General features: G+C 39.1%; 2 protein-coding genes across 9 annotated transcripts in view; one reads left to right on the top strand and one right to left on the bottom strand.

Moving 5' to 3' along the window:
• The first annotated feature begins 4922 nt into the window (after positions 1 to 4922).
• LOC107697340 (proline-rich protein 7-like) lies at positions 4923 to 12048 on the top strand. Of its 2 annotated transcripts, none has more exons than XM_016498081.1 (3): positions 4923 to 5246; positions 6708 to 7495; positions 11548 to 12048. In XM_016498081.1, exons 2-3 carry the CDS (start codon positions 7195 to 7197, stop codon positions 11979 to 11981), a joined length of 735 nt encoding a protein of 244 aa, XP_016353567.1. In that variant the 5' UTR covers positions 4923 to 5246; positions 6708 to 7194; the 3' UTR covers positions 11982 to 12048. The 2 variants fall into 2 exon arrangements, with proteins under 2 accessions (XP_016353567.1, XP_016353566.1); XM_016498080.1 differs by having other exon boundaries at positions 11545 to 12048.
• Positions 12049 to 14506: 2458 nt separating this feature from the next.
• The window catches only part of LOC107697373 (drebrin-like), a 78075-nt gene continuing 71311 nt past the window's right edge, over positions 14507 to 21270 (bottom strand). For 5 of the 7 annotated variants that reach the window (XM_016498147.1, XM_016498146.1, XM_016498143.1 and 2 more), the window contains 4 exons: positions 20666 to 20773; positions 18358 to 18809; positions 18052 to 18157; positions 14507 to 17032 (listed from right to left, as the gene is read on the bottom strand). In XM_016498147.1, coding sequence (XP_016353633.1) covers positions 16977 to 17032; positions 18052 to 18157; positions 18358 to 18809; positions 20666 to 20773 — 722 coding nt within the window. In that variant the 3' untranslated portion in view covers positions 14507 to 16976. The remainder of the gene's footprint in view (positions 17033 to 18051; positions 18158 to 18357; positions 18810 to 20665; positions 20774 to 21270) is intronic. The other 2 variants (XM_016498145.1, XM_016498150.1) reach the window with 1 other exon arrangement.

The following is a 21270-nucleotide window of genomic DNA, read 5'->3' as shown; positions in this document are numbered from 1 at the left end:
GAAGAATAGGTAAGTAGATCAGGTAAGGAGCCAGGGAGGTTGATGCACACGTGAACAACAAGACCAGACACTCAGGAAGGGATGTGACGGTGGCTTTATACTGGGCTTGATTGGTGTTCCAAGTGGCCACCTCGTCGCCGGGAGTCCAGCATGGTGTTGACTCTGTAGATGTTTTGTTCCTCAGCGATCTCTGGAGGAGGAGGAGGTTAGTAACCGGTTTGAGGAGTGAGACATGGAAGGTAGGTGCAATGCGGTAGTGAGAGGGTAAGTCTAGTTGGTAAGTTACATCATTAATCTGCCTCCTGATGGTAAAGGGACCAATGTAGTGGGGACTCAGCTCGCGACTAGGCAGCCGGAGATGGATGTCCCTGGTGGAAAGCCAGAGCCTGGAGATGAGTGTACTGAGTCTAGAAGGGTCAGTTGAAGGGATGATGGAACATAAACTTTCCCTTCTGGACCTCCTGGCGGAGCAGGTTCAGAGCGAGTGGCTTCCGTGATCTGGTCATCCATGGACCACTGAATGGGACTTACTATAATGGCTGGAGGGAGTATGGGTTCTGGAGGTGTGTTGTTCTCCTCGGTGTGATGGATGCGGAAGAGTGCGTCAGCCCTTTGGTTCTTTGATCCAGGTCAGTAAGAGACAGTGAAGTTGAAGCGGGTGAAGAAAAGTGCCCAGCGGGCCTGTCGAGGGTTGAGTCTTTTAGCATCTTGAAGATATTCCAGATTACGATGATCGGTGATGACTTCAAATGGGTGGTTAGCTCCCTCCAGCCAGTGTCGCCACTTCTCTAGGGCAAGCTTGATTGCCAGAAGCTCCCTGTTGCCAATGTTGTAATTCTGCTCCGCTGGGGGTAACTTCCTAGAATAGAAGGCACATGGATGGAGTGTAGGAGGCTCTCTGTGATGGTGACAATACCGCTCCTACCCCTACTGTTGAAGCATCCACTTCGATGAAAGGGAGTTTTGGATCTGAATGAAGGGTAGGAAATGTGCAAAAGGCATCTTTGAGTTGCTGGAAGGCATTGATGGCGTCGGGAGTCCAGGATGGAGACTTGGGCTTATTCTTTAGTAGTGAGGTGAGAGGTGCACAGATCTGACTGAAGTTGGCAATGAAACGCCCAAGAATCTTTGGAGTTCTTTGATGGTGGTAGGTTGAGGCCAGTCCTTGACAGCCTGTACCTTCCTCTGGTCCATGTGAATGCCTTGATGGTCGATGATGTAACCTAGGAATTGGATGGTGTCACGGTGGAACTCACTTCTCCAGTTTGAGGTGCAGATGGTGTTCTCTCAATTTCTATAGGACCTTCTTCATGTGGTGGCGATTTTCGGCCAGGTTCCAGTAGATGAGGATATTGTTGATGTATACGATGATGAACCGATGGAGTAACTCCCAGAACACCTCATTTATGAATCATTGGAAGACGGAGGGTGAGTTGGAGAGGCCATACGCAGGTCCAGTTTGGAGAAGATGCGAGCCCCACAAAGCTGTTTCAGGGCGGCTGGGACCAGAGGAAGTGGGTAGCGATATTTGACAGTTTGTCAGTTCAGGATACGGTAATCGATGCATGGCCTCAAACCTCTGTCCTTCTTGCTGACAAAGAGAACCTGGATGCTGTTGGTGAAGTAAAAAGGCAGATTAATTCCAGCATGAGAGCCTCGTCAATGTACTCCTCCGTCGTCTTCTGTTCCAGGATGGAACCCTTGGGGTAGCGTGGCCCCAGGCAGAAGGTCAATTGCGCAGTCCCATGGCCGATGAGGTGATAATTCCTTTGCTGCCTGCTTGCTGAAGACATCCTGGAATGCCCTGTAGTCAGGTGGAATCTCAGGAGTTTCCAATGTTTCTGGACTCTCCACAGTCATGGAACAGATGGTCACTTCACTATTCGTGGATGAGATTGGAGCTGATAACTTCTGAACAGGAGACATGCAGTTTTGGAGACAGTCATCACTCCATTGGAGGATCTCACCAGTGTTCCACTTGACTTAAGGGGAATGTTGACTCAGCCAAGGGTGTCCCAGGACAGGGACGTGCACAGACATCTTGAGGGGCAGGGGCTCAAGTGGAAAAAAGGGCACTTCTCATATTTACATTTTTTTTTCTAATCAAAAGGTTAAATATATTAGGGGTGTGCGATATTGACAAAAAATATATCTCAATATTTTCTGGTATTTTATCGATAACGATAATAAAGAAAGAAAAAAGTTTATGGTTCAACTATTTGGTTACCTGTATTCAATATATATATATATATATATATATATATATATATACATCCCTCTCTCTTACATCACATAGTAATTACTAATTAGAACCCTACTGTATATTTATATGATCAATGAAATGGTTATCTCTTTAAAGGGTTAGTTCACCCAAAAAATGAAAATGATGTCATCATTTTCATGCCATTACAAATCCATAAGACTTCCATTAATTTTCGTTACAGAAATGAAAATATTCTTTAATATTTGCTCATCCTCCATCCACTGAAAGTCTACATGATGAACATTTTCATGCTTTAAAACGTACATAAAGACATTGTAAAAAGTGTCTTCACAGAGACACTGATTAACAGATTTTAGTTCATAAATAGAGTTTGCGAGTTTGAGTTGGGTTGAGATTTTACTGTAGACCTGGCAACCCTAGTCTTTAGAGATCCTGTTTGGAAACAGTCCTTATTTTCATTTTTTTGTTGCTACGATTTTGTCCACCCACCGAGTTGAGTCCACCTAGGATCCAAAGAGGTTAGCTCTATGTAATGCCTGATGAATTATGCATAACAAATATATAATTTACCATTTGCTTAGGGTATAAGAAAAACCAGCAGGCTAATCAGAAAGTGTTATGCTAAGCATTGACTCTAAAGAATCTATAGCATCGACGATCTTTTAAGTGCTAGAGTGTAATGCAAAATGACTGTTTGGTAAATTTCTGTCTCCATTTTCTGTGAAGTGATGTATTGATGTTCCCATATTCCTTATGCCATTTGCAGTACCCTTCAAACTGAGCATGTTTGCTTAAGATGGCAGAATATCCCGTGATGTTCACTTCAAAGGGCACTTACAGTTGAATGGAACACACCTCATGACTTGGCTATAAAGTGCATAAAATACTGCACAAGGGAATGACCGAAAGGATGAAAAGATGTATGGGATCAGTTGTTAAGGTATGGAAATAAAGAAAACCGTTAAAGAAACCGCTTTCATAATTATTCAAGGTTGATGTCTCTAAACTGCCTTACACAGAATGTATGTGCATGTGATGATGGATGGATGGATGGATGGATGGATGGATGAACCCACTGTAGATAGATAGATAGACAGACAGACAGATAGACAGATAGATAGATAGATAGATAGATAGATAGGTGAAATTAAGGTATTCATGAATTTCAATATAATGTGTCCATTCTTTGCTGGAAAATAAAAGGCAAAACTAGACTCTCTGATGTCTTTTCCACAGGGCCAGCAAGGAGAGAGGCTGTTGTTCAGAATGAAAACAAAGAATGCTTCCAAGACTTTCAAAAATGAACAAATGAATTGATAGCGTCCACAGCATGCTAGAATTATTTAAATAAAGTAAGAGGTGTGTGTATGAGACTAGATCTAAAATTAAACAAACATTGCTCTCAAGTAAATAACACAGCCAATCAAACAGCATTTTTGTGCATGGTACTAATATCGTGTCCATTGTCTGTCACCAGGAATTTAGTTTTTTTTTTTGGTGACCAGTGATGTGATTCCCACGTGGGTGAGTGGGGGACGGGCTCATGGTTTTAATTTATTTATTGTATAATTTTCCATTCAAGCACGGTAAGATGCAAAAGATAACTTAATTCAGTAACGGAGCACAGTCTGAGACGCAACTAACTCAATACTTTTAGCAACTGTAGCTCAAATCACTCCAATGGCTTCCTGTCTCACCCAGGATTGAGGATAAGGTTTCTGTTGTCACCTACCGGTGCATTCATGGTGATTATTTATTAATTTATTATTATTATTATTATTATTTGTTCATTTTTCTTTAAAGATTAACATATTCTTGTGTCTTTGTCCTTTGTGTGTTTGTTCTCAAGTAAAGGTTTGTAATGTTGTGATTCACCTCTGAACTTTTTAAAATCCCAAATGGGAAAAATACTTAAGGAACAAAGGCTGTTGTTGCACTCTATCCAGCAGTGTTTCCCAACCCTGTCCCTGGAGGCACCCCAATACGTTACATTCAAACTCTTTCTAATCAAACACACCTGAATAAACGCATCAGCTCATTAGTAGAAACTCCCAAGACCTGAAAAGAATGGGTCAGATAAGGGAGAAATCCAAATATATACTGGTGTTGCCTTCAGGGTTGGGAAACACTGCTATACAGAATGTTCTTGAGCATGATCCTATCCTATTTCAAATGTTCTTATGCAAGTTCTCTCCTATACATTAACATATTCATAAACATGCTCTCCCCAAGTAAAATGTTTTTGAGCATGTTCTCTCTTATGCAAAATGTTCCTGAGCATGTTCTCTCTTATGCAGGATGCTCTTGCCTATACAGAAGGCTCTTGAACATATTCTCTCCTATGCAAAATGTTCTTGAGCATGTTCATACATGTAACATATGTCTGGACATAGTCTTCATCTTAAGTGAATGTATTTGTATTGATTTGTATTAATGTATTTTAAAGGTCAAAGCCAAGGTCCATTTTTTATTTTATTTTTGAAAAGAAAGAAAGAAAAAAGAAAAAAGTGTTCAAATAATTGAGTACACCTTTAATAGGCATGTCAACAACAACCGAAGAGATTACTGATCTCATTAAATAGACACGACAAACAAGCCTATTCAGACAAAATCGTGCCATTTCAATCGCTTTGTTCTGCAAACAGTTAAAAAGGAGGAGCGATCATGTCAGTTTGTTTGGAGAACCGTTATTCTCAGTTTGATACACAGAATCCTCGTGAGAGCAGCAGAACATGATCGCGCTGCCAATGTGGATGTTTCATGACGCGCGCGCGTCAATTACAGGTGTCCATTAACCGCCGCGCGCATCAGGACCACAAGGAATGACGCGAAACACTTTCTGTTTATCCTGGTAAACATTAGTGAAGACACTAAAGAACACACTCCTCTGCGAACAAGACTGTTAACATGCACTGTCACTGACAACTACCTCGACTTTATTTGGATCGAGTTACGTCCTGTCCATTGAAATGGTGTCACGCGTCTGAAAACGAACTCCTCGTGACTGGAAGACGCTTATCATGTAAGTACGCTCAGCAACATGTATTTGTTTCTATTTAAAAATTACCAACATAAGCTATATTATAGGTGGTTAAAAGTATTATGAAAAAGCGAATGTAGTATACGCCTAATGGCAGCTCTCTGGTGATACAGACGTTTGTAAGTCAACATTTTCATGTCCTTGAATGTTTTTTTTTTATTTATTTTTTTAAACTTTTGTAATATATGTAACATGGTGTTTATCTATCATTACCAATTGTGCACATTCTTCCACAAAAATCACCGACCTGAGATATTGCACATCGTTACAGCTATATTAAACGACGGGCATCTGGATTGTTTATTTATGGATATGTTAATTTATTGTGATGATTGGAGATATAAGCTTCCAAAATATTAAAAACGCAGTTTCAGTGCTGTAGTTTAAATACATTTTCAGCCCTGTCCTTTTTTTTTTTTTGTGAAATGTTTTTGGTTATATTATAAAACGTTATATATTTATAATTAAATATTGAAGGTTCTATTTATTTAAAAAGAAGCATACAGTATTATGCAATGCATTATGCGTTTATATCAAAGACATTGTGATAATGGTGGACATTACTGAGGTTAGGCAAAGTCATATTTCTTCTTTAGTTAAGTAAGAGGTGATGACAGCCTCCTCCTCATTCAAATGCCAGTGTTTAATAGAGTTCTCTGACCATTCCTCTAAACCAAATGACTATCAAGGTAGGTAGTTATGTTAAACAAAACTTACACTCAAGAATATAACCACTTAATTATGGAAACAGAGGGACCATAGGTAAAATTTTAAGAATCAACCATTATTTATTGACCAGCACTTGTCTCCTGTGTAAAGCAGCTCTGGGAGTTCCTTCAGTTAATCTATAGGTTATGTCCTCCAAAGGTGATATAACTGAATCCATATTTAAGGCAGTGTGTAGAAGCAATCGGATATGGATGACCACATGCAGTGGGAACACCAAAAAGAAAATCCCATGAGTGATAATGAAGCAGGACGAAGATTTAATCTATTTCCTCAAGGTCACCAAGATCAAAAAAGCTTTATAGATCATTTGACAGGATCAGAGCTGGTTATATGAGTTGTCCTAATCTTATTGAAAAAATGGCATATTTGTTTGTTGGTTGTCGAGAGCTATCATTAACAGACGAAGAGGTGCCATGTTGAAAGCCATCATTAATGTTCAAGCAGTCCCAAACTACATTAGCAAATGAAAATTCATGCAGTTGACACAATATCCTCACATTCTTTCTGGAAAACTATGTGTACACCCACTCTGTCAATGTAAGAAATTGATACTTACCCCCTAAAGTCGTTGTGCGAGTTGTGCTTGAACAGCTGAGGTTAATTATGAAATGGGTCATTGTGTGTGAAATATTAAAGGTCTGTGTTTTGAAAATATGACAAGTTCATAACTTATGATGGTTGCCCCCTTCTATGTTCTCTCCCTTTGTTGAGCAGCGTGAATGCTGATGTCCTCTGGAGATCTGAAGAGCCCTGATCTGCTCAGCGGAGGATCACAACACAGGAGGAGACCCAGGCACTGTGAGACTTTAGCATTCCCTCATTGCACCTGCTGTCAGGAGATATTCACAGCATCTGCAGATATTCATGTCTTCTTGTAAAAGAGGCTCTGGCAGACCTTCAGAAAGTGCCTCTTCAGTTTCACTTTTGCATTATATGGGACATCTTGCGTTTTCATGGAACACGCTTCAAGTGAAATCTGACCTCCGGTCTGTGGGAAACCTTTCAGTTGGTTAACTTCGAGAAAATGAGCTCAGCAAATGCTTGGATAGACTCTTAATGGTTTTAAACTTCAGGACTTGTAGAAATATGGTAGCTATGAGACTTGGTGAGTGAACTCAATGACATAATTAGCAGGTCCACTCAAGACTTTAAATCTTCCCACTTGATCCTGGAGGGCCCAAACCTTATCAACGTCATAATCATGGTGATGTCACAGGGCACCTATACGTTTTTGGCGTGCTTTGCCGGCTTCTGGCTGATCTGGGCTCTCATTGTCATGCTTTGCTGCTTTTGCGGCTTTGCCCAGCGCAAGCTGAAGCGCCGGCGTGAAGAGAGGCTGAGGGAACAGTGCCTGCGAGCACTGGAGATGGAGCCTCTGGAGTGCACTGGTGGGGGATATCCTCCCAGGGAGCCCCCTCAGTTCTGCCCACCGATTCAAATGATGTCTCCACATCTGCCTGTAACACACACTCTCCCTCAAGCAAACTGGACTGTCCCTGAAGGTAGGATGTTTAAACAAGCTCGATTATCCAGTGCATTTTTGTCTGCAATTAGAGATGTGGGGACTATTATAATTAAGACGTTTGTACATTTGTCCAACCACATTTTCAGAAGATATGGTTCAGAAAATGTTCAATGAACCATGCCCTAAAGATTCCATGAAATCAATATCTGAGATTGATGGCTTTTCGACCTATTAAGTCTATTAACAAAATAAACTTGTAGCAGAATATTGGTATATAAAACTCAAATAAAGGACTAGACCTTTGGTATGACAACTTCCCGGTTAGTTGTAAATACCGTTTCACTGGGACTTGTCCTTGGCCAATTTTTATATATAGTTCTTACACCCTTTCCTTCTAATGCATAACGTCTCTTAAATATGAATCTGTGAAAATAAATTTGTAATCACATTGATTTGCACAAATTTGACTCGGCACAGTCCTTCAGCCTGTTATTAATGCTCTATGTCTCTTCCTAATCAGACATACAGTAACCTGATTAAAATTACTACAGACTTCCACTTTAATGATAATGCTATATAAGCTAGATCTTGAAGCATTCACATAATGCCCTTCAACGTAATCACCCTCAAACCTAAAGGCTTTTTAAACTCATCAAAACAAACATGTTGTGTTTCAAGCAACAACAATCATCCATCTTGAGTTGTACCACTCAGAACACCTCACACACTGAGGGCAGTCCAAGCTGCATTCTTTCATGTATGACATGGTAACAGTGAGCCTTGTGTGGGTGTTGTGTAGGCAGATGAGTACAGCATTGAACTAGCAGCATTTAGAGCCGGGCTAATCATGTGTTTTGGCAGACAGGCAGACTGCCAGAGTTGGTGGATCCCTGGCCATGGGTGAAGAATGTGCCTTTAAACCTGTGCCAAACACACAGGATGGATGACCACTATTAAAACAAGGTCTGAGTAATAAGTCAGCTCACAAAAGAGTAAGAGTCAGAAAGAATTGTACTTTTTAAAGAGACTTTGTATCACTTTACAACAACAGGCTCATTATGTCCCCTGTGACGCCTTGGGCAGCATATGAGAAAATGCTCTTTGATATAATCCAAAGGTCTAAATAATCTGCAGTAAATTTTAATATACTATTTTAATATTAGGTATAATATTATACTCTCAAATCACCATCTATCATAAGTAAATTTTCCCCAAAGAATGTATTTAATGAGATGTATATGAATAAATACCAAATCACCATCGGGACTGTCTGTGGAAAGAACTGTATGCTGTAACAATGTCCTTGAGAATTAAATACAAATGCAGTTTTAGTTGATGGTGTAAGCAGGTCTGAACATTGTATGGCTTCTGGATCTGACCTATCATATGAATTGTTTGCACTCTTTGTGCTATGGACATGAATGTTATTTCAAATTGCGTGGCTCAGACTTTTCGCCCGGCCTGGCCATATCTACCCCTGACCCTACAAGCTGTTTGAAGAATGTATGGATGGCCATATCAAGGAATCAAAATATGATTAAGACTAAAAATGCTAGAATGCACTACACGACTTTTAAAATCTGAACATATTCTAGAACACTAGGCATCAAACCCTTGCTGACTTAGCTTATAGGCTCTTCTTAATTATCATGTGCATCATAGGATTGCAGCAAATGGATTGCAGCAAGGATTGCAGCAAATGGCTACAAAAATAAATAAATACAACATGGCATCATACACTAAAGAACTGAGGATCACACACTACCAGACTTTCAAGTCGTTCTGAACATAACTCGCATGGAAATGGAAACTGACATTGACGTTCCCCTCCATCCTCCCCATCACCACCAGGTTGGCCCTGTCCATGCAGGGGGGTAGGCTCCGCCCTACAGATTCAAGCTACGGATGGGGCCTACGCCAAAGAATTCAGTTTTTTATGTCATGGTTTTGTAAAATAAATTATTTCACATCTTATCACCTCCCGAGTCTTTCTGGTAGAAATGTGCCTTGTTGCAAGGAGACACATGACAAATGAAAACAATGTGTTCTAAAATCAGCTCAAAATATCAAACTGTTCTGTCAACTCTGATTGACCAAAATCTGCAGACTGACTTTGACTTATGGCAGCTAGCATCCATGCGTCCAAACTCTAAGTCTGGACAAAAATGTATTCCACCTTTTAGGTTATTTTGACAACCCAGGACACCCTTTAGCAATACCCTAGAAATCACCAAAAATTACCTACTAACAGCATAGCAATGTGCTATCTTCCCAAAACACCCTATCGCAACCACCCAAAATGGTTTAGCCACCTGCTAAAAACCACTCAGAACCTTATTGTGCATTGTGGCATTTGCATGGGCAAGCACCATTCACATTATCTTCAGAAAATGTCAAAATTTGGTTTTCTCAGCAAGTTGGGTTTGCAGTGAGAGTTTAAGAAGCACCGCCTCCATTTGCTGCAATCCTATGATGCACATGATAATTAAGAGCTTACAGTATAAGCTAAGTGCTTCCACATGGCACTGCTAGCCTCTAGGACTCAAAGGATTTTTTTTGTGGTTGGCTTTCATCTTCCATTCTGGCAAAAGCACAGATGAGGGGGGGCTAGCACTGCCTAGTCACAGCCAAACACGTTCTTATCTCTGACCTCAATATGCTGGTTTATCACTTCCCTCCACAGGAGAAAATCTATTCTAGCTTTCATCTAGGAGTGAGAAGTGACCTTGGAGGAAATGATAAAAGCTTTAGTTCTTCTACCCTCCCCTGATAAAATATACAGGGTCCTCATTTATGTTGTCTAACGTCCTCTGATAAATTAATGCAGTTTTTTTTTTATCTGATATGTTGTGTGATTGCATATGTTTAATGATGTCTGGTCTGACTAGGAAAAAGTAAGGGCTACAATATCTTGGGGCCACGAGGCAAGAGTTTTTATAATGTTAATGAGAAGGATTTTGCCACTAAAACTTTGCATGATTGGTGCAGCTTTGAGTATCTGTTGTACTTCTTGTTCTTTGGTGAATTGTTTGTTTTTTCTCAGCAGACACAGATGTCTAGGAGACACATGACAAATGAAAACAATGTGTTCTAAAATCAGCTCAAAATATCAAACTGTTCTGTCAACTCTGATTGACCAAAATCTGCAGACTGACTTTGACTTATGGCAGCTAGCATCCATGCGTCCAAACTCTAAGTCTGGACAAAAATGTATTCCACCTTTTAGGTTATTTTGACAACCCAGGACACCCTTTAGCAATACCCTAGAAATCACCAAAAATTACCTACTAACAGCATAGCAATGTGCTATCTTCCCAAAACACCCTATCGCAACCACCCAAAATGGTTTAGCCACCTGCTAAAAACCACTCAGAACCTTATTGTGCATTGTGGCATTTGCATGGGCAAGCACCATTCACATTATCTTCAGAAAATGTCAAAATTTGGTTTTCTCAGCAAGTTGGGTTTGCAGTGAGAGTTTAAGAAGCACCGCCTCCATTTGCTGCAATCCTATGATGCACATGATAATTAAGAGCTTACAGTATAAGCTAAGTGCTTCCACATGGCACTGCTAGCCTCTAGGACTCAAAGGATTTTTTTTGTGGTTGGCTTTCATCTTCCATTCTGGCAAAAGCACAGATGAGGGGGGGCTAGCACTGCCTAGTCACAGCCAAACACGTTCTTATCTCTGACCTCAATATGCTGGTTTATCACTTCCCTCCACAGGAGAAAATCTATTCTAGCTTTCATCTAGGAGTGAGAAGTGACCTTGGAGGAAATGATAAAAGCTTTAGTTCTTCTACCCTCCCCTGATAAAATATACAGGGTCCTCATTTATGTTGTCTAACGTCCTCTGATAAATTAATGCAGTTTTTTTTTTATCTGATATGTTGTGTGATTGCATATGTTTAATGATGTCTGGTCTGACTAGGAAAAAGTAAGGGCTACAATATCTTGGGGCCACGAGGCAAGAGTTTTTATAATGTTAATGAGAAGGATTTTGCCACTAAAACTTTGCATGATTGGTGCAGCTTTGAGTATCTGTTGTACTTCTTGTTCTTTGGTGAATTGTTTGTTTTTTCTCAGCAGACACAGATGTCTTTGGAAAACCTCCTTGCTACGAAGAGGCCGTATTGATGGAGGACCCACCGCCCCCTTACAGTGAGGTTCTGGCGGACCCCAGAGGAGGACCTTACACCAAACCTGCATCCAGGTCCTCTAGGGAGCATCAGGAGTCTGAGACCAGCAAGATGGCCCCTGTGACCTTGTTTCCCGAACGTGACTACTCCTCCCTAATACGCCTACCTTCGGCCAGACGCTGGGATTCACTGGGGCACCTCCTGTCCACCATGGACCTTAACCACAACAACCTGCCGGTTGAGCCTCAGGCCTCTGCCATCGCCACCATGCCTCGTGAGGGCCGGACTCACACAGACATGGGCTTGCGAGGACTCCGCAGTCTGGATCAACACTATGGTTTGCCCACAGCCTTTCCCCTTTTGGGTCGAAGTACAGCAGTATGAGTCCACAAAAACAGACCTACAGACCACTTTCTGAGATGAACACTCACAATGCTGAGTCATATGTGATCTGGAGAGTCTGCCAGAGGCATTTCGAATGCTGCATTTTGGGGGCAGAATCGGTTCAGGATGATTCAGCTTTGTTCAGGGGTTCATTTGCAGATCCATCATACTCGCTTTTCTCTCTCGTCCTCCTCCTTGCTCTCCGTGGCATCTCTGCCTGATGCAGAGCAGCAGCTATTATGTGGATGCTGTTGCCATGGCTCCCGGGAGCTGTCTGCAGCCCACCAACACCTCGCCCCTCACATCCTCTCTTCTTCCTTTCTCATCTGCGGCTCACTGATATAATACAAATGACATTTCAAACCGTCTTTGTGAAACAGGGTGCGACATGGTGAAATGACAGTGGGTGGTTCGTACTGTAGCTACACAATGCTGCTCAGCTGCACAAAAATGTTGTTTCATAAACTGGGAGACAATACCTGGCATCTCTTTCTGGATTTTTTGCCAGTTCTTTTTCAGGAAGGAGTCTGAACTTTGAGGGTGGAAAATATTCAAAGTAATCACAAATCCTGAAAAGGAAGTTGGCTGAAGAATTGTGATTTTTGAAACGTCTGTAGTGTCCATTGGAAGTTGTCTCTCCCAGCTTAATGCATTAGACCATGCGGGTACATTGAGGAACTGCCTTTTATTTCATGTCAATAGCACTATTCTATTTTTTACAGATTCTGGATCTCTATGAAAAATGATTTTTTTTATATGAAATACATCATCCTGAAGTGCTCATCAGATTGATGATAGGACCTTGTTTGTAATGACCTGTGAATTGGATTTGTCAACATTTTCATGCATCACCATGTTGCCCACGTTACTCCCTGCTGTTGCAGCCATGTGGGATTTTTGGCATTTATTTAACAAAACTCATTTATATACTGGTGCTTCTTCAAGTGAGACCAACTGAATTCCTTTTGCTACGCTGTTTTTTGTCATCAATGTAGTGATTGCTACATGCTCGATTTCATTTTTTTCCTTTTATTGCCATCATTTCTATTTTGTGTCTCCATGCCCTTAAACGATTCTACCTCAATCCATCCAATGGCTGTCTTTGTCAGCTTCCCGGCATATAACTCCGCTTTCATGCATGCGCTGGATGCTTTCAAATGGTATTTGATTAAAATAAGCTCCATTTTGGAAATGTGAACAAGCAGTTAGCGGTGTATGTGGGCACACATTCAGCACAATGCTTTTACTACATCATAGTGATGTCTTTGGTTCATTATTTTGAATTGCACAGCCATTACTAGACCGTCCAAAAATAACAAAAGCATAAAGGAATCATACTTCCCACAACCCAAGTATATGTTCCCTGCTTCATTATAACCTGTGCGGACTAAATTACATAATGAAATTATATGACGAATATATTGATTATTTTTCAAATTTCATCCCTACAAAGTTGAAATAGTGTGTCCATGTCGAATGTTGGAAATTGAAACAAGTGCTTCTTATCACATAAATGACAGAATAAAGGTTGGAAAAATTAATTCTGAAAAAGTTGATAAGGAAAGATTGCCTTGAGTACCATTTCAAGGCCAAAGTACAACATACTCTCTATTTGAAATAAAAATAATGCCCTGTAAAAAAAACCTAAAGAACTAACCTTAAATGGCCAAATATTGATCAATTCATGTGAAATAATCATTTTTTTGCACAGACCAAAATATAGAATTGTTGAGACAATCAATTAAATTTACTGCACCTAACTGTCATTTCAAAAACACAGCCCCAAAATACTTACACTGTAAAATTTATCAATAGGAACGGATTGATTGTTTTGGGAGAGTATAGTTGTTTAAAATGATTGTATCTGCTTTTACTCTCTGTTTTTATATTTTCAGTTATATCACAACAGAAGCTAAAGACAGAGATGTAAACTGTCTTTTCTCCTGCCAGCAATGTGTTGCTAAGCGACCATAGAAGAGCTGTGTGAATCTGTTTGCACAGATGAAGTGAGCAGTACCGTCACTGCTCTGGTACACAGCCTTCTCACATCCAATATGATAAGTGGATTGTGGTTTGCAAATTAGCATATACGAGACATATTATGTACCAAATGTACCCCGTTTGTGATCTATCAATCCAAAGGGGTTTTGTGCATAAATTTCTTTTGATCTGGTACAAAATTTTATTCCCATTTGACACCAAATTTACACTCCAAATTCTCCAAAGCACATTTTGTTTCTCTGTGAACAGCAAACTGTGAAAGTGTTTCATGCAGTGTTCATGTAGCATGCAAAGTGTGTGCTTGTGTATGTGTACTAATTCATCGCTGCTATATATTTTCATGCTCATATGAGGATTTTTTGTTTTCTAAAGATATACACAATATACACACAAACAGGGCCAGTGAATGCCTGATATCTGATCAATAAAACTGAGGTACAAAGTCTAAAGTTAAGACAGTGTTTCAGCATTTCTGTGTGTCCGTTTTGTCGCAGGTAGAAAAACGTAAAAGTAAACACGTTTTCTGAAGGATTTTAAAGTATTTTATTAACATACATAAGCACATAGCATGTCACTAAAGATCTTGTGCTTGTTTCAAAAACAGCATGTGAGAAGCGGATGGAAAAGGAAGAGATAGAAAAAAAAATTATTAAAAAAGAACTTTCAGGAGTCGCTAAGCCTTGCTTCAGGGGCAAAGAAGAAATGACTGTAGTAGAACAGTAGCAGTAATAGTAATAGTAGTGGTAGTAGTAGTAGTCTCCTAGTAGTTTGAGGGAGAAAGAGAATAATAATCACTACTAAGGAGGTAGGAGGGTGAACGCGAATACATGGAAGTCATTTCAAAAGGGGCTAAGTTACTGTTAAAGATGCGGGTTACTTCCTATTAGGTTTCATACTGAGCAACCTTTTTTCTCTCTCACCGAAGAAACATAAAAAAAACCCAATCCAAACGTACGCCAACCCCTGTTTTTCATTGGAGGTGAATCAATACATGTTAGTGATTGTAGTACATTTTACATGAGCACAAAATTTGAGCTATTTACAGAACAATACTAATTGGTTTAGTCTTATTGCTTGCTTTTCCACTCAAAAAATCCATTGTAAAACCAAGATGTTATGAAGGCGTTTTACAATATGACTAGAAGTATGAGGAAGACAGTGGTCAGTCAAGGCTGGGACAGTGGGTGGTGATAATTTAGCAGTTGCAGAACAACAAAGATTACAGGTTGAGTCAGTGTTGATTAAGTGAGATAATCTCTCACCATTCTGCCCTTGAGCAAGGCGATGTGTCCCTGCATTTCTCTTTGTCTAAAAGTCAGTTACAAATCCAAATTTCATTTAAAGATTTGTAACAATTTTAGGTCTTTACGAGTTGCTGGACGTGCTAAGGTCACATTACTCCGAAGAAAGTCTTGGGTTAAGCATTTTTTTAACTAGCAACAACTTAAAAAAAAAGATTATAAGGGTCATAATAATATTATATTTCAATAATAGGGGTTACTGACGTGGCTTGAAATCTGCAATTAGAAATAATTTCCTTCCCTTGGGAGTATAAAACTCATTTAAAAAGTTCAAAATCACATCCACAAAAAAATTAAGGTCGAAACCATACTCTACGCAAGTACATGAACGCAAATGCTTTGATTTCACTCATCGCAGTTTGCTAGAATGTGTTAAAAGAATGCAGTTCATAACAAAACGCTAAGCACTGCATTCTCAGCACTGCCACATGGGGTGCTATAGCTAGCATTAGCATTAACCAACTTTTGTAAGAAAAAAACAACAACCACTGACTACTGTCATAGTGGAGTGACAGTTTGAATCTTGGTAGCAAGTTAGATAACTGCCTACATGTTTATAGTGAGATACTTGAATAACAGCGATTTGAAGGAAATGATTTTGTCTTCTTAAAGGGTTACTTAACCCAAAAATGAAAATTCTGTTGTCATTTATTCACCCTCATATCATTCCAAAAACTACATGACTCATATTCTGCGAAAAACAGAATGACAAAATTTTCATTTTTAACTATTGGTCTTTGAACACCACAGTAAGGTTGCATGCTAATATGTACAGCGGGACTACACACTTGTATTTGTGTCACCATTTGCATACTTACGTAGAGTATGTTTCAGGCCTGAGCCTTTCCAATAATAATACACACACTCACTAACGAATATATAACTAAAACAATTCCCAATGGAGTCCACTACAACTATCATTACCTAATTTTCTCAACGAATCAAAGCTCTATTGGAGTTTTTACAACAAAAATGTCAGTTTCATCCATTGTTTATATACACTGTCTCATATGTAGTCGAAATATACATATGCCACCTGGCGCTAAAGTCCTAAAAGGCCGTTACACCGACACGTCATACTCAAAATAATTGGCACAACACAAAATTGTTTCGTAATCACATATAAACCCCGTTTATTTTCCGTTTGCTAAATACGAATGACTCAACTGGAGCTAAAATCAAGTTCTGACATGCCTTTGCTTCTATGAAGGTGAGGGTTCGACCGTCCCTGACCGATTGAGTCATCAAAGCAAACGCCCCTGTGGGCATAACACTCAAACACATCTGATTCAACTAAGCAACTAAGATTGTAGGGAACTTGAACCATTGAGCAGATCTAAGCTCAGTGTTGATAAAGGAGAAACAGAACGGTCTAATCTGCTACTACACACACCTGTTAGGCACAGGGATCGATACAACACAGGTGAGGGCGCTAGAGACACACTGTGCTATACTCTGCATAGAAAAAAAAAAAAGATCAAAATAAATAATAAACGCACTCATGCACACATACACGAACCAAGAGCGCTCATACCCACTGGCATCTTTAACAATAACCCGAGTCCTTTTCTTCTGTGGCTAACATTGTTTTTGTTGTTGTTTTTTTTATCTAAAACATTTTAATGCAAGACTTCTGTAACTGTTGCAAAATAAGTTTTCATAGAGGTGTCGCCTGTTTTTCCCTCAGTTGCTCCTATTCATCATCATCTTCCATCACAGGGTCTGTATCCCAGCACGTAATGTCGATTTCTGTGGCAGACAATAAGACAAACATGTTATATTAGGATCTTTTCTGAGGCAAGGGAGTGATGTAACAAGAAGAAATTATTTTCTTTGTTCTTCTTGTTTATGTTTTTTTGTTTAAGATTGAGGACATATACCTGCAAGAAAAGAAAAGCTTAAGCAGGCGAAATTTTTTGTCATTATTCACCCTTCTGCTATTTCAAAAAACGTATGATTTTTTTTCTTTTGTGGTGAATTTTTGAAGAATATCCCGGCCACTCTTTTCTGAGGCTGTCAAGCAGTGTCATTTTAGTATCACTGAGATACTATTATGGTTTTCAATAATAGTTTGAATTAGTTTTTATTTTCTGTTTTCCATTTTCATTTGAATTTGTTCAGGTTTTAGTCATTTTGTTGTTTTTTCATTTTCATTCAGTTTTACGCGAGGTACTAAATCTAAAACTAAAACTGAAATAAAAATGAATAAAAACTATATAGACAAAAACAAATAAAAATGACAAACACACAAATAAATTACTAAAACTAAAATTAAAATTAAAACATAAAAAAAAAAAAAAAAAAAAAAAAAAAAAAAATATTAATACAAAACTATAAAACAGTAGTATTTCTATCAAATAACACTAACATTTGCCCTATAAAATTGTCTAAAATGATAATTTACCACCAGATTAATAATTTTGATTATCAATAGAATGTAAATTGTAAACTAAAGATTATTAGCTACTCAAAAAATGAAAGAACACTTGTCTCACCCAAACTTAATGTTTTTGTATGATATGCATCAAAACAGGAACAAGAATTGTGTTTGAATCAGATTTATTTTTGTGTTTTCTGTTTTCATAAAAAAAAAAAATTAATTTTAGTAATTTTGTTGTTTTTTGTCATTTTGGTTTATTGATTTTATTATTGTTTTTTATATGTCTATATAGCTTTTATTCATTTTTATTTAAGTGTTAGTTATTTTAGTACATCAAGAATTGCGTTCATTAAATCATTTCATGTGCTTCAACCTGCTGTGATCTCACCTGGTGGTTTGTTATAAAAAACTGGTGTTGGGTTGACTTTTGCAGTGCAGTCATCTGACTGGGCAAAATCCTCCTCCTGTGACTGGCTGAAGTAGCCTTCACTCGCCTGCATAAACATAAATATATATGTAAACATATAAAGCTTCATGCATCTTGAATATAGCTAGTTTTTTGTCATGTGTCAAAAAAATAGAGAGCATATGCTGCCATCTAGTGGCAAAATAAATAACAAGTAAATAAAGCATGCAGGACAATGAGAGGCAAGGCAACATTGCATTGTTCATTTTAAAAGTAAGTTCTGCTGACCTGGGTCCCTTCTTTAAGAAGCGTATCTCCATTGGTCAACAATAGCTGTCCGTCATCCAGATCCTGGCTGTCAGAGCCGGAAGCATGCTGCAGGGCCTGCTGGTAACTCAGGGTCATCTGGTGGGGTCCGGCCACATCCACCAGGCTTGTGCACTCTTCTGTGCCGGTGCAGTAGGGGGTGTCAAGCACCTCATCAAAGCTCAGGAGCGGCTGCGGGAGAGCAGGGGAGGAGCTGGCAAGATGAGGCGCCGGGGTGTCCTCCATCAGGTCCATAATGTGGCTGGGGGCCTGGGAGGGGACCGTAGCTGGTGCCGGGCCACTGTCCCACAAGTCTAGCAGGCTGTCATCTGTGCTGGATAATGGAGCGGTGCTGCTGGGCTGGGGGGAAACACTTGGAGAGGTCTTGGCAAAGCCGGAATCCTGCACTGCCGTCTGCTTGGGAGTGTCAAAGGCTGGAGGAAGGAAAAAGGACATTTAAGAAATAGAATATAGAATTATATTACGTTCATTACATTCATGTTTTTGGTTAAATGTATAAATGTATTGTGCAAGAACTGCAATTAATGATTTTGGAGGAGCAATTCCAGCCTCCCATCTGTGCAACTTATTAAGCTGATGAGATTCATCATTTTACATCCCAAAAAGTCCTTGTAAACTTATTAACTAATTTTCTGGAGGACATGGTGAAGAATCTGTTTTTGGATCTAAACTGTTTAGTATTTAAAATAACTGCTGCTTTAGATACAATAAATATCGAAGGTCCTTTTTTTCTCAAAAAGTGTTCAGCTGGAACAATGAATGATGGTTCTGTGCTGTATTGAATCATCACATACCCATATGTAAAATACCCCAAAAGTACCTGTTTTCAATTTTGGGACAAAAATAGGTTGGTAGCAAGAATGTGTCATGGATAAATCGAACTAACGATGATCCTAAAAATATTACATTCAGTAGTATAATAATATCATGACTTAAAATTATATATTACATAGAGAGAGTAACTGCAACAACAACAACAACAACAACAACAACATTATTATTATTAGGGGCCAAGCACCAAAGGTGCTTAGGCACCTACTGTAATCATTAAGAGTTTTCTTATTCTTCCCCGCAAGTCTATGGCAGCCCACAGAACCATATTGTAAAAAAGCTGTGAAATTTGGCACATAGATGGAAGGCAGCCTGGATATTAAACAGCAATTGTGGAATCTCTCAACTCAATCCCTCTCCCACCACCAACTGTCCAAAGTTGCACTCGTATTTATGCTAATAACTTCATCATCTTCAGAAAAACATGACAAAAACATGGAATTCAAATTGATTAGTCAAATGTTCTCAAATGCACAAATTTGACGAAGATCACGCCAAAACAGAAGTGAGGCTATATATCTGTAATGCTTTAGCATATTCAGACCAAACTTGGTTTGTGTTATGACAGCCAAGAACTGAGAGTAAATGCACAATTTCGGCACAGTGCCACCTAATGGTCAGGAGATTTGAAAAATGGTTATTTTTGCTTATAACTTCTGAACAGTTTGGCCAAAAATCCCAAGGCTTGTGTTTTTAGATTCGGAGTAGCATACTGAATCGAACAATACCCAATTTTCCACTGATATGCCCTGAAGATACTTGAAAAGTTTGAAATTTAAAAAAATGCTAATATCTTTTGATTAGTTTTGCCTATTGTCATTAGACTGGTCTTAATAGACTCTTTGGATCATGCTGAGATCATCGACCAATTATGCCATAATTGTCCATTTTGATTTTCTTTGATAACCTACTTTTTCAAACTCCTCCTAGACTGTAATTGTCACATTACACTGACCACAGCACCACCTGGTCAAAAGTGATAAACCATTCAATCATATTACCTGTGATTGTATTTATGATTTTCAGCCATTTTGACTAAAATCATCTTAAAATGTCTTTAATTACTTATTGCTGCAGTTGTTCTGATGCTCCCTGCCATGCTTAGCTCTTCATTTTGCCCCTGTTGTGCTTATCCCCTTAATTGCTGCTTGTAGCTATTACTATTTTTTTATTTATATTATTGCTTTATATTTTTTTCATTATTATTTTGCCCTTTTTGAGATTTTTATTGAGAGATAACTGTTAATGACAATATAAGCAAGGGGAATAAGATCAGGAAATGCCAAGTCAGATTCAAACTCATGTTGCCCAGATAAGCATAATGTGCCAACCACTAGGCCACAGCTCCGACATATTAATCATGATCAAGATAATATGACACTAAATGAATATCATAAAGAAGAGAGTCAAAAGACTTCCCTTGTTTTTGAGGCCTTACCTAACTCCTTTCGAATGAAGTCCTCTTTGTCCTCCTGAATGGCGATTTTGGGGATGGGAGTGCATCCAGTGGTCATGCTGCGCTCGAGGATTCCTTCAGCAGAGTCATCTGAGACATCAAAGAGAAGGTAAACGTTTAATGTGGGCTCAAGTAAATCTCAAGTAACTCATACCAGCCAAAATATCAATCACAACAGAGATGACAAAGTTTACAAATAGTCTGAAAGGATTGCTAACAATGCCAAACAATAGCAAGCAATGTTTTGTCTGTCAAAAAGTGCATCGTCCCCATCGCCCTCGTCAATGATCGTGACATCAAAACACATGACATGCCAACATGACCGTGAAGACAAAACACAGTGTGCAGCGCAGAAAATTAGTTTACAAATTTACAAATGCACGTAGTTTTTGAACATGCACACACTCTTAAAAATGTCAGCACAAGAAAGATGTTTTATTAATAAAAAATGTCTTAAACAGCACTTAAGCATGTATGCATCCACCAATGTGTCATGGCATTATGAAATGATACATACAGAAACACTAAAGGTTGACCTCTCGATCTCATGACAAGCTAAAGCAAGCTGACAAGTTAAAAAAAATATT

The sequence above is a fragment of the Sinocyclocheilus anshuiensis genome, unplaced genomic scaffold, assembly GCF_001515605.1.
Source record: "Sinocyclocheilus anshuiensis isolate Anshui unplaced genomic scaffold, SAMN03320099.WGS_v1.1 scaffold1095, whole genome shotgun sequence".
Classification (NCBI taxonomy): domain Eukaryota; kingdom Metazoa; phylum Chordata; class Actinopteri; order Cypriniformes; family Cyprinidae; genus Sinocyclocheilus; species Sinocyclocheilus anshuiensis.
Note: the sequence above shows the minus strand (reverse complement) of the source record. Positions and strands in the feature narration are given on the sequence as shown.

What these genes read in the sequence shown, in the direction of transcription:
- LOC107697340 (XM_016498080.1), top strand. Translation starts at nt 7,195, where the DNA reads ATGGTGATGTCACAGGGCACCTATACGTTTTTGGCGTGCTTTGCCGGC. An exon ending in AAACTGGACTGTCCCTGAAG is followed by an intron (nt 7,496 to 11,544) that starts GTAGGATGTTTA and finishes GTTTTTTCTCAG; the next exon opens with CAGACACAGATGTCTTTGGA.